This window comes from Rhinoraja longicauda, chromosome 2 (genome assembly GCF_053455715.1).
Source record: "Rhinoraja longicauda isolate Sanriku21f chromosome 2, sRhiLon1.1, whole genome shotgun sequence".
NCBI lineage: Eukaryota > Metazoa > Chordata > Chondrichthyes > Rajiformes > Arhynchobatidae > Rhinoraja > Rhinoraja longicauda.
This window is the reverse complement of record NC_135954.1, coordinates 98,949,123-98,962,441: the sequence shown is the minus strand read 5'-3', so window position 1 is coordinate 98,962,441 and position 13,319 is coordinate 98,949,123. Positions and strand designations below refer to the sequence as shown.

General features: G+C 41.8%; 1 protein-coding gene across 1 annotated transcript in view; it reads left to right on the top strand.

Annotated features, from left to right (window-relative positions):
• Positions 1-13,319, top strand: part of ncapg2 (non-SMC condensin II complex, subunit G2) — a 78,685-nt gene that overhangs the window by 35,642 nt on the left and 29,724 nt on the right. The window contains exons 10-17 of the mRNA XM_078429453.1: positions 440-532; positions 5,155-5,280; positions 5,698-5,877; positions 7,359-7,511; positions 9,300-9,522; positions 10,882-10,988; positions 12,070-12,243; positions 12,414-12,484. Coding sequence (XP_078285579.1) covers positions 440-532; positions 5,155-5,280; positions 5,698-5,877; positions 7,359-7,511; positions 9,300-9,522; positions 10,882-10,988; positions 12,070-12,243; positions 12,414-12,484 — 1,127 coding nt within the window. The remainder of the gene's footprint in view (positions 1-439; positions 533-5,154; positions 5,281-5,697; positions 5,878-7,358; positions 7,512-9,299; positions 9,523-10,881; positions 10,989-12,069; positions 12,244-12,413; positions 12,485-13,319) is intronic.

Sequence of the window (13,319 nt, the reverse complement as noted above, 5' to 3'; positions counted from 1 at the left end):
GGCGGAGATTGACAGGCATTTGAACTCCAAGGTTTGTGGGGGGACAGTTGAAAATTATATTGAGACTAAACACAGATCAGCATGATCTCATAGAATGGCAAAGCAGGCTCGAGGGACCAAAATACTTCTGTTTCCCATGTTAAAATCATTTTTAGGAAAAAGTGTTACATTTGTAATGTTTTTTCATAAAATCTCATGGTATACTTTAATCTGCTTTATGTTATCTGGTTTGGATCTTGGGTTATACTCAATGAATTCTGCAGAATGTTAAGCCTGATTTAGTAGACCTAAGCATGTCATTCTCAGTTTTATTTTATTGCAGAAGGGGGACTGGTTCTTGCAACTGGCAGGTCGATAGACTTTTCCTTTGCGTTGTGGATGGTGTGAGTGAAGCCTGGTTTGTAACTTGCTAATGTATGAATATTTTTTTTTGTTGTAGTTGTTAAGTTACTTTCATCAACAAAAACTACGCCAAGGAGTTGATGAAATGCTGCATCGTCTGTACCAACCTATTCTGTGGAGAGGCCTAAAGGTATAATTGTAGACTTTTTAAAAGTAATCGGTGACTTTATCTGTGCACTATTTTAATGTTTAACATAAATCTGAAATGAGAATTTTAACAAATGTGAACTATTGTTCACATGTTGTATAAACACTCAGTTTAATATTTAAATGATACAGCTCAACAATTAGCACAAGAGGACAAGGTGTGTGTTAACATGTTGACTGTGAAGTGATGACTAGCTCCGTACGTCCACTGCACACTGCCAGCAGACCACCTAGTTCGGCGTTGATTGGTCGGCACTGATCACGCCAGGTCCACGCGAGAGCTCGACTAGCGGCAGTTCAAGACCAAAGTGGCTTGGCCCACCACATGACCCTCCACCCCCCCCCCCCCCCCCCCCCGAACCGGAGTATTGGAGGCAGTTAGGCGTCGAGTGAGGCAGTCTAATCTTGTGTATGTGGACCGTTGTGATTTGCTGTTGAAGACCACTGGAGCAAGTATGTCTTCAATGAAATTAGGTATGTGCAGTTTTAAATGAAACTCTTCATAACTGAGTCAAACAGTTTATGACCATTGTTCTTTTATTCAATATCAAGAGAATCGGGATGTGTAAGGAAAAAGCAAAATAGAAAAAACAAAACAATCTTTTCTTTGTGTTGTAAAATGTATTTCTGTTCAATAACCTTTCTATAAATAGCAGAATATACTCATGATAGGCATGACATTGTACATGTAGTCCAAAAACTACAGGCAGTTGGAAATAACAGTAGTTTTTTCACACATGAATGTGGCACAACGTGTACGCGCATTTGTTGTGCATACTTTTTTGTTGCTGAAAAGTTGCATTACGTGCCATACTATGAATTTTGATGTAAAATTCTGAATTTTGGACATCAAAATTCTGAATTTGTAAAATCAAATGTTGGGAGGTGTGTGGACGCCCTCTGCAGCGGGGTTGTGCCACCTGCACTGGTTCCAAGTGTCCAAGTGTGCCGGCTTTAGACGGCCAGTCTCGTGTCTGCAGCCCATGTCGATGATGACAGTCGTGGCGTCGTTTTGCAGTACTCCGAAGGGTCCCTCGTAAGGTTTTTGCACTGGTGTACGGTGGGAATCTCGGCGAAGGAAGACGTACTGGCAGTCTTGGAGATCGGGTGGGACTTGCGTGGTTATGAGACCATGTTGGGACTAGAGAGAGCGTGCCCACCATCTCAATGAGGCCTGGTTGTGGGCGGTTCTTGATGTCAACTCGCCGCTGGGATGAAGTCCCCTGGGACCGTAAGCAGGGCTCCGTACAACAGTTCGACCGAGAAAGTTGCCAGGTCCTCCTTCGGGGCAGTGCGTATGCTTAGCATGACCCACGGCAATTCGTCCATCCAATCCAGGCCCGTGAGCCGTGCCTTGAGGGATGCCTTCGCGTGCCGATGAAAACGTTCCACTCGGCTGTTTGCTTGCAGGTGGTGTTGTGTGGTTCAGCTTGGTGCCAAGCAGCCGGGCCGTTGCTGACCACAGGCCGGAGGTGAACTGTGCACCTCTGTCGGAGGAGATGTCCACCGGCATGCCAAAGCAGGTGATCCAGTGGGCGGTGAGGACACGTGCACAGGTCGCAGTGGAGGTATCCGAGAGCGGGACAACTTCCGGCCATCTCGTGAATCTGTCCACGATGGTGAAGAGGTGGGTAACACCTCTGGATTGGGGCAGCGGTCCAACAAAGTCGACGTGGATGTGGTCGAAACACCGATGTGTCAGTGCGAAGTCCTGCAGCGGTGCCTTGATGTGTCTCTGAATCTTGGAGGTTTGCCAGGGGATGCATGCTCTGGCCGAGTTGCCGACCTGTTTGTGCAACCGGTGCCACATGAACTTGCCACTGATGAACTCATCAGTGCCTTTGTTGTCAGGATGGAAGGGTGAGCTAGGCCATGAACCATGTCGAAAATTCGGCGGCGCCAGGCAGCGGGGATGGCTGTCCAGTAGACACGTCGCAGAGTAGTGTGGTGTCAGCAAGGCCGAATCGCACATCCTCCAAGAGCAGGCCTGAGATGGCGGTGCAGTAGGTGAGCATCTCTTCATCCTCTCTCCGGCAGAGCTGCCGGAGATGTGCGCAGTGTTCCTGGCTAGAGTGGCTGGCGACGAGGTAGATGAACACGAAGTCCAGCCCGCGGCTCACCGTGTCCATGAGCCGTTGGAAAGCTTGGGCAGCGTTCTTGAGACGGAAAGGCATGCGCAGGAACTCAAAGAGCCCGAACGGGGTGTTGAGGGTCGTCTTAGGAATGTCGTCTGTGTGGACCGGAATCTGATGGTAGCCGCATACCAGTTCGATCTTGTAAAAAAACGTCACCGTCCAGGTTTGCCTTGAAGTCCTGGATGTGAGGGTCAGGGTACCGGTCAGCTGTTGTGACCTCGTTGAGACGGCGGTAGTCCCCACAGGGGCTCCAGCCCCCAAATGCTTTGGGGACCATGTGAAGTAGGGATATCTACGGGCTGACGCACTATGCCCATTTCCTCCATCTTGCGGAAGTCGTCTTTGGCCAGTTGGAGCTTGTCGGCGGGCAGCCTTTGTGTGCCTGCTTGGAATGGCGGTCCAGTGGTGGGGATATGGTGCTTCACCCCATGTTTGGGGCTGGCCGTTGTGAACTAGGGAGTTATGATGTCAAGGAAATCGGCCAAGATCCTGGCGTATTCGTTGTCAGAGAAGGTCACTGAGCCGAGGTGGGGCACTGTCAATTCGGCGTGGTGCAAGGCGATTGACTCGAACGTCTGAGAATTAATGAGAAGTTGTCCTTTCACGTCGACAAGCAGGGAGTGCGCCCGGAGGAAGTCGGTGCCCAGCAGCGGTTGTGAGATGTCAGTGATGGTAAAGGTCCACTTCAAGCGACCGTTGAAGTTGAGTGGGATCGTGCGGGCCCCATATGTTCTGATGTTGCTGCAGTTGGCGGCGGTCAGGGGAGGCCCTTTCTTTCCAGAACTAGTGTCGGTGCCCGAGGGGGGCAAAACACTGAACTCCGCTCCTGTGTCAATGAGAAAACGTCGACCCGAATGACGATCCCAGGTGTAGAGGAGCCGATGGTTTTGGCTGGCCGCTGTTGCCTCTACCGCCAGCCGGCCGAGGTGTTTCCCGGATGCGTGCAGGGTGGTCGGCATCGGCGGGCCTCGGAGCCCCACCTTTGGTGGTAGTAGCACCATTTGTCCTTGCTGGCGCCATTCGTGGCCGACGTCACCACCGCTCCTTTCGTGGAGTCTGGGATTTCCCGTATGACCTGCCGAGGCACTGCCGCCACCTGACTGATGGTGGCTCCATCCTGCTGTTTGGCCTGCCACACCACGTCTGCATGGTCTGCCAGCCGTCGGGGGTCGATGAAATCGTCATCTGCGAGGAGCAGGCGGATGTCCTCAGGCATCTGCTCGAGGAAGATTTGTTCGAGAAGGAAGCAGGTCTTGTGTTCATCCATCAGGCATTTTGTTCATGAGCACGGACGGTTTGCAGTCAACTAGTCCATCCATGTGCAGGAGTTTTGCTGCCCTGTTGCTGTGGCTGAGACCGAAAGTGTCCTTGAGGAGCGTTCTGATCCCTTTGTACTTGTTGTCGGCTGGTGGGTGGAGAAGGTAATCGATCAGGCGCCCGGCGCTTTCCTGGTCCAGCGCACTCACCACGTAGTAGTACTTGGTGATGTCAGCAGGTATCTGGGATATGGAATTGGGCTTTTGATTGTTCAAACCATACTTGGCGCTGTGATGTCCTGAAGGTGGGCCGAGTGAAACTGCATTCTGCTGATCTGGGTTGTCTCCTCCAGGCATGATGAAATCCAAAAGAGGTTGTTTTGGATCGGCGGGGGTTATCACTGTAGAGGTTGTATAAACACTCAGTTTAATATTTAAACGATACAGCTCAACAATTAGTACAAGAGCACAACTAGAGTGGCTAGTTTGTTTTAGGATGGAGTCAAGAGCATCCATGTCAGTCTGAAGAAGGGTCTCGACCCGAAACGTCGCCCATTCCTTCTCTCCTGAGATGCTGCCTGACCTGCTGAGTTACTCCAGCATTTTGTGAATAAATACCTTCGATTTGTACCAGCATCTGCAGTTATTTTCTTATACTATATGTCAAAGACAGAATCATGATCAAAGAATTCTTTAAAAGTCGTCTCAATGGTATGTTTGGTGCTATAATCACAGCAGTGAAAAATCCCTGAGGGTCAGCGCTTCAACTGGTTCTTGGATCCCCAATACTCTTTTCATCTACCATCGGTTCTTTAGGTCTCAGTTTACCAATATTAATCTGCATTGAGACATTTGCTGCTTACTGCATACTTAATTAGTTTTGGCAATTGGAGATATGGTTTAATCTGAGGTTGTACCAAATTATCTGGAATGGAATACACAATGCCATAGCTATGAAATCAATTTTTTAAAATAATTAGGCCTGTAGTTCCTGACCTAGGATGTTTTCAAACTCCTCCAAAAATCTAACATCAATGAACTCATTGGAATCCCTGACTGGGGCTCATTGTGGGCTTGCATTCAAGGTAGTCGGGAACTATTTGGTGAGCCTAGCGTTGGAGTATTGTATGCAGTTTTCATAATTTGCAGTCTGACTCCTGTACAGTATTTTCTTTCAATGTTTTGCACAAATTAACATTAGTTTTTTTTCAAAGGCCAGCAACTCACAAGTGCGAGCAAATGCTGCAATTCTCTTTGTTGAAGCGTTTCCAATTCGAGACCCTGCACTAACCAGCGAAGATGCAGACGTTGCAATCCAAAAGCAATTTGAGGAAATCTTTGTAAGTATGGTTCATGATTTTAATCCTGATAAATCAATCGACAAAATATTGGTCTGTGGGAGTCTCAGTGGAAATCAAATAGAAACGGATGTGACCATTCCCTGTCAATTCTTCCTGCTGCTGTCCTATTTCTTTGGTGGTTCCAAAAATTGTTTTGTAGACACATTCTAGAGTGAAATGGAAATGCATGACTGAAGGGAAGGCTGTTAAATTCTCAACTGAGTGCAGTGTGCTCTTTTGTACTGAAGGTAATATACACAGCCAGAAGAATTACAGTTTGTTAAAAGCTTTTTCAATATGTTTGCTTTTTTTTGAAGTATACACAATCTATCCTAAGGTGACAATATTTTAATATGCTAAACATATTGGTATGGGAACAAAACATATATTAATCACGTGATTCTATTGTTTTTGTAGAATCTTTTAGAGGATCCTCAACCCTTGGTTCGTTCTTCTGGTGTGCTTGGTGTGTGCAGAATTGTTGCAAAGTATTGGGAGATGATACCTCCTTCTTTCCTCACTGATCTCCTCACAAAAGTGCTCCATGACCTTTCAGCTGATACAAGCTCTGCTGATGTTCGTTGTTCTGTCTTTAAGGTAAGAAGGTATTTTAATTCCTTGTTTATTTTTGCATGTGTCCCCAGCTGTAAATGTCGAAGTGCATTTATCACTGGGTCTGTGTTGGCACCTTTTCCATTTGTTTATCTTTGTGCTTGGGATGGACAACAAGATTTAGGAGTGTGATTTGTGTCCTGGCAAGCTTGTTTCATCTTGATGATGCAAGATGACTAATTTTTATGCCATCCACTTCCCCTTCACTTTTGAGACACAAACCAAAATTTTGGTTTGGTTATAGCATAATCATTTAAATCTACAGGACCAAGAAGAAAGCTCCAGGACAGTGAATTTATACGAGCATTATCTCATATAGTTCATCACGTTTCAGCCTAGAGTGCACATTTGTTTTGGAGAATTTCCTCAGTTTTGATATTTCATACATTCAAACACGTGCTGTTTAAATCCAGATACCTGTAAATTTACAACATAAAAACAAAATATAGAATATAGCAAAGTTACAAGAAAAGAAAGGGCACTTCAGCCCACAATGCCTGTGCCAAATATGATGCCAAGACCATCTCTTATCTACCTGCACATAATCCATGTTCCTCCATTTTCTGTATTTCCATATGCTTATCTAAAGGTTTCTTAAATGCCACTATCGTATCTGCCTCAACTACCACCCCTGGCAGTGCATTCCAGGGACTTACTGCCCTCTCTGTAAAAGTACTTGCCTCAATCATTTCCTTTATACTTTGTCCCTCTCACCTGACAACTATGCCCTCTAGTATTTGATTTTTCTATCCTGGGGAAATAGGTTCTGACCTCAGTCTGACTGCCTCTCACAATTGTATACATTTCTATCAGGTATCCCCGCAGCCTCTGGCATTCTGGATACTCGTGTTACCACTTTCAGGGAGTTGTGGACTTGGACCCCAGGACTCCTCTGTACATCAATGCTGTTGGGGGCCATGTCACTAATTTTATATTTTCCCATTACATTTGGGAAGTTGGGAGCTCATGTTGCAATTGTATAAGACATTGGTGAAACCTCATTTTGAGTATTAATGTTCAGTTCTGGGCACCATGTTGTAGGAAAGATGTTGTCAAGCTGGAAAGGGTACAGAGAAGATTTATGAGGATGTTGCCAGGATGAGAGGGTCCACGACCCCACCAATCTTGGTGTTATCTGCAATCTTACTAACCAACCCGTCTACCGTTCCCTCCATGTCATATGTATCACAAACATGCTGGAAATACTCAGCAGTTCATGCGGATAAATGGTAAATGTCTCAGGTTGCTATTAGATTGTTTCAAACTGATGAAAGACCATTGACCTGAAATGTTAATTTAGTTTTCTGACCTACTCATTTAATTTAGCTGTCTGACCTATTAAAATGTTTCAGCGTTTTTGTCTTTATTTCAGATTTGCGTCATTTGCAGTTTTCTTTTGCTTTAGATTGAGGCTGGACTCTGAATATTTTAAATGGATAATATACTTTGTCATCCTTTTTCTGCAGTGTTTACCGATTACTTTGGACAACAGAATGAGCCATCCTTTGTTGGAGCAGCTTCTCCCTGGACTGAGAAACAGTCTTCATGACGCTTCTGAAAAAGTCCGAGTAGCTTTTGTCGATATGCTGCTGAAAGTTAAAGCTGTCAAAGCTGCAAAGGTGAAATGGATAGAAAAATGGTGAACTTAAGTAGTTGAAACAGATACTTCTCAGATTTGTCAGAAAATACTTTGTCAGCAAAATATAACTCAAAGAAGGGTCTCGACCCGAAATGTCACCCATTCCTTCTCTCCAGAGATGCTGCCTGACCTGCTGAGTTACTCCAGCATTTTGTGATACCTTACATTTGACCATCATATTCAAGCAAGCTGCATTTAATCAAAGCCTTTGTTTATAATCTGAATAAAAAATCTTTTTATTGCATTAAGTTTGTAAATTTAAGCTTGGATTAGGGATTTTACATTCTAATTTTGTCTGTTTTGATATACATCCACAAAGCATTAACATTCCTTTATATGATCAAAACTTTAATCTGAACCTCAGCACCTTAAGTAATACATCCAGATGAGGTCAACATTAAGTTAACTTATTTGCTAGCACATTGAACACCACAGATGTGGAAACTAATAACATAGCGGCCACTATCTCCATTTTAATTAAAATAGATATGTGCAGAGTCAGAAAAAAAGAAAGTTGTTTCGTTAAATGCAAGATGTGAAAAAATAGTTCATGTATTGCAAAGTCCCAAATGTTATCAGTAGGAAGCAAATTGAACGGTGATGTTTTCTGAGGAGCTGATAAAGAAAGGGAGACTTATATAGCACCTCATGTTATCCCCAGTACTGCACAGCTACTGAGGCAGTTGAATCCAAATCATTAAAGGGTTATGGGTTTACGGTGAGTTTAGTTTTAGTTTAGAGATGCACCATGGAAACTGGTCCTTCAGCCCACTGAGACCACACTAACCATCAATCACCCGTTCATTCTAGTTTTATGTTAACCACTATCTCATCCACTCCTGGCACATTAGGGGTAATTTACACAGGCTAATTAACCTAATCACACATCTTTGGGACGATGGAGGACACATGTGGTCACGGAAAACATGCAAACTCCACACAGGCAGCACCTGGTCAGGATCGAACCCAGTTCTCTGGTGCTGTGAGACAGCAGTTCAACCAGTTATGCCATCATGCCGCCCATTATGAGAGGGCAGGGGGGTAATTTGGGGGTAAATTGCTCTCGGTATAGTTGGTATCTGGAATGAGCTGCCAGTAGAGATGATGCAGCCAGGAACAGTAACACATGTAAGTGAAAACTGGAAAGGTACATGAGTGAACAAGACCTAGAGGGAGATGGCATTAAGCAGGCATGTGGGATTAGTATAGATAGCCATGTTGGTTGGCATCGATGCAGTGGGCCAACGGGCCTATTTCTATGCAGTAGAACTCAATGATGTTATTAAATATATTCAAGGAGTTAAATACTGTTCTGATCACTGACGGGATACGGTGAGAAAGCTGAAGCAGCATACTGAATTTGACTGATTAGCCATGATCCTATTGAACACGCAATAGACACAAGGGGTTGAATAACCTGCTCTTGCTCCAGTTTTTGATGTTTTGAAGTGCAATTACTACTTGCCAAAAATAAATTAACAGTTTTATCCACTGATGTTGATTGAGCCATGCAATTTTACCAGGACATTGGGAGCACTGTTCGATTGGGAAACTGTTTCTGTTTTCAAGCTTTATTTTCACTTGAGCAAGTGCAGATCTGGAGATGTTTGATGCCTGATACTTTGACATGTCATTTGTACATTAAGTAATAATAGTCAGACATATAAATAATACAAATTGGAGAAAATTTAATGTTTGGTTATAATTGTATTCACATTTGACTTGCACCAATGATATTATTTATTTGTATTGTCCTTTTCAAATTCAGTTTTGGAAAATCTGCCCAATGGAACATCTTCTGGCCCGATTGGAGCTTGATTCTCGACCAGTTGCTAGGCGGATTGTTAACCTGTTATTTAACTCATTTTTTCCTGTGAATCAACCTGATGAAGAATGGTGTGAAAGATGTGTCACCCTTGTTCAAATGAATCCCATGGCAGCAAGGAAATTTTATCAATATGCACATGAACACACTGCACCAACCAATATTGGTAAGACTCGTAGTAGTGGGTATTTTAATGTCACATATACCTAGATACAGTGAAATGCTTTGCTTTGCATACAATCCAGTAAAATCATAGCAGATGTCAATACTAGAGTAAAAGAATGCAATAATTGAGTAGATTTCTTCTAAAGGCAACGCTCAGAGTCGCCGCATCTCTGTCGGCAACTGGTAGCTTTCAAGTATCAAGTTCTTAAAAAATGTCCGTATTGTATTTGTACAAATAGTACAGGTATATCTGTACTTGTGCATTAAACTGTAAGTATATTAGTTACTAATTTACTCAATTTTGTACTTATGCACAACTGTTGCTGATATACTCATTCTTTTTCCTTGCCCTCTTGGCTCAACTATTCCCAGTTTTCCTGAACAATCTTTCACCGTCTCAGCTGATGCAAAACTGTAAAGCAATTTGCATATAGATTAGCTTTCAGTTTTTAAATTCTCATCTTTGTTTTCAAATCATTCAGTTGACTGCCCCATCCATATACCTTCTGGTAGACCTCAGAGATTTCAGTCCAATTAAGCCTCGTGCATCACATTTTTTTTAAATACAGTCTTTGGCAGTTATCGTTTCAGCAGCCCAGGTCTCAACTCCATATTTCTATGCCCCAATGGCTCCAACTGTCATCTACATTCCTTTGCACAACACAAATTGCTGGAGTAACTCGGGTCAGGCAGCATCTCTGGGGGACATGGATAGTCAACATTTTGGGTCGGGACCCTTCAGGCTGATAATGTTTCAGATCAGGACCCTTCAGACTGTATTCACAGTAGTTCTGTGTTATCCCACCTTTGCTTCTATACACTATGGGCAATATACAGAGGCCTAATAACTTACAAACTCAAGTCTTTGGGATACAAGAGGAAACCCATGTGGTCACAGGGAAAATGTGCAAACTCGACACAGACATGGATCCCAAGGTTAGATGGAACCTCGGTGTCCGGCGCTGTGAAGCAGTAGCTCTATCAACTGTGCCGCCCAAAAAAATGTTTTTACTTGGTGGTTAAGGAATAATTGGCCGTGGCAATGGTGAGAAGACTCTTTGAAGTAGCATCCAGGGAGTTTTTATATTTCTTAGGACATTTGGACATTTTATTAATAACGTATCCAAACACAGCTTTCCAATATACTGAAATGTCAACCTGGATTACTTGGCAATGTGAGCAGTTTACTTATTTTATTCCGTTATGAAATAGTCAGTCACCTAACAATGTGTTTAAGAAAGCTTCCTGCATTAATTTTGAGCTAAAAAATGATGCAGGATGTAATATTTATTTGCAGGAAATGGGTGTTCTGCAGAAATTGTCAATGTTGCATCTCTACATATTTCTTTTTCTTTAACAGCCAAGTTGATGCTTGTGATTCGGCGATGCTTGAATGCCTGCATTGAGAGGGCAACACATAGTGAAGGTGATACCAGTGATGACGAACAACGAAAGGAAAATATCAGTGTGAGTGCAATGTTTCCATTCCTCAGATGGATGGATAAACAGGTATTAAAAGAGAAATCACAAATGGTTTCTCCTTAATGCCAAGCCTCAGGGGAAAGGTAAAAGATAAATCAATGTTTTTATGCTGCACCTGACTTGAGAACTTGGAACTTTTGGCAGAAAACATCAATGTGAAGATAATAACCACATATAAAAATTGAGATCATTAAGCCAAAATTAACAAATAACTATGATAAACTAATAAAAAGAGAAATAAAGTTTATTTACTTTACTGAAAGCAAAATGTAGATCTGCACTTTAAGCTAATATTTCACATGTCCAAAATGATTTGTGACTAAATTTGAGTTGTACTATTTAAGATTTAAAAAAAAAAAAATCAGGTAATTTACCTATTGAGAATCAATCGGATGATTGTAATCATGTATTGTCTTTCTACTTACTGGTTAGTGTGCAACAAAATATTTTCACTGTACCGTGGCACACGTGACAATAAACTAAACTCATAAACTAACCGTGGAGAAGTTCCATCCCTAAAGTTTGCTCCTTGTGACTGTCTAAACTCGCAATTCATAATTTGCTGGTCTGAGAACAATTGTTGGAATGTACTGCATGTGAGCTTAAAGGTCTTAAATCATCATGATTAAATAGTAGCTTTTTTTATCCCCAGGATCCCGTTACTGAATAAATATTTTGGATGTTAAATATTTATCGGAGTTTGAGCAGTTGGTGTTTAACATTAAAATCTAAGCTAAACATATAAAATGTACTTCAGTGACAGCTGAAAGCAAATCGTGTTTCTCACAACATGTGTTTGATATTTGTACAGCTTGTGATTTGATTTAAGATTTCCAGATATGTAGTGCAATGTGTTTGGTATTGTAATATTTATTTCAATAGAATGTTAATCTTCGACCTACTATCACCATTCTCTTAACATTTCATATACTTCAGTTTGCTCTTTGGTGCCCAGTGTTTTGTGGAAAGTAGATTTGATGCCAGGATATGAAACAAATTTGAGAAGGGGTGAGGAACATGAATGCTTTTAACTGAAAGGTTGAAAATCAATTATCTTTTCCTACAGGTGCTGGATAATGTGTTGTCAGTGAATGATAGCACCACAATGGCTAGCCTACTGGAAATTATTGTTGTTTTATGGAAAAGCATCCACAAGGCACTGAATGAAAACGAAGAAGCAAAAAACTACACAATTATGAAGTTTGCATCTGTGCTGCCTATATATTTGAAAACTTTCACGGTATAAACTTTCCTTGTTAATAATTCAAATCATAGTATAAACTGACTGAACATTTATCCCAGCTTAATTTTATCTGTTGTCCACATAGTTTACTTTGAGGACTTTTTTCATGGGGTAAGATATCTGCACATGTATATTGTTTTTAGGCCAAACTGTTTGTATTTTTACAGGATGACTGCTGCATTGTTCCCTTAATAATTCTGGCTTCCTTCATGCCTGCAAGAGCAATTCCTACCTTCAGGTACAGTGGCTTCAAAATTGTATCATGCTTGAGAATATGTAGTGGTACTGAGAGAGGTGGGGATGCAGGTTTTGTTTCTGTTAGCTTTGACATCCTGCTTTTGAAATGAGGGAGGAATTGAATTGAGGAGCAAATTGGAAGTGGATATAGAAAGAAAATCAAAATAGATAGGTTGGTGATCGCAGATTGGTGGCAATTAATCAGATATGGGGAGTTGGCAGTCAAAGAAGAATCTTTTTTTGTTACTTCATACTATGCAAATGTGCAACATCAAGGAACTAGATTAAAATTCAAGTATGCATTTCGCACAATAAAGTGATTAGGTTTTAATAAAATGCTAATCGCATTATCCTACATGATAGAATTTCTAAGCCACAATGCTTTGTGTAAAATTTTGTTTAAAAATAGCTTGTTTCCGTTAGGCAATATTACTGTCATTGATCAGAAAATTCTTTAGAAATAAAATTGAAAACAAAATATTAGTGTAACGCTTTAAGCTCTTAGTTGTGTAAGAGTATTGGAGCAAATTGCGTTAATGTATATTACACCTCAGGATTGATTTTTGAACAAGATTATCAGTGATGGAAGTTAATTAGCACTTTTTTTTCCATTAAGCCAGAGAACATTACCTTGAAATGTTTATTGTTAACACAAATTAGTGTTTAATGGGACCAATATTTACATAAATAAAAATCCTCAAATACTCATCTATGTTTTCTGGATGTGCAAATTTTATCTAAAAGAATCATGTCATGATAGATTTTGGTCCCTTTCAGATGCATTATTTTTTGAGTGGCAAGTGACTAATGTACTAGACTAACAAACTCTGATCTCA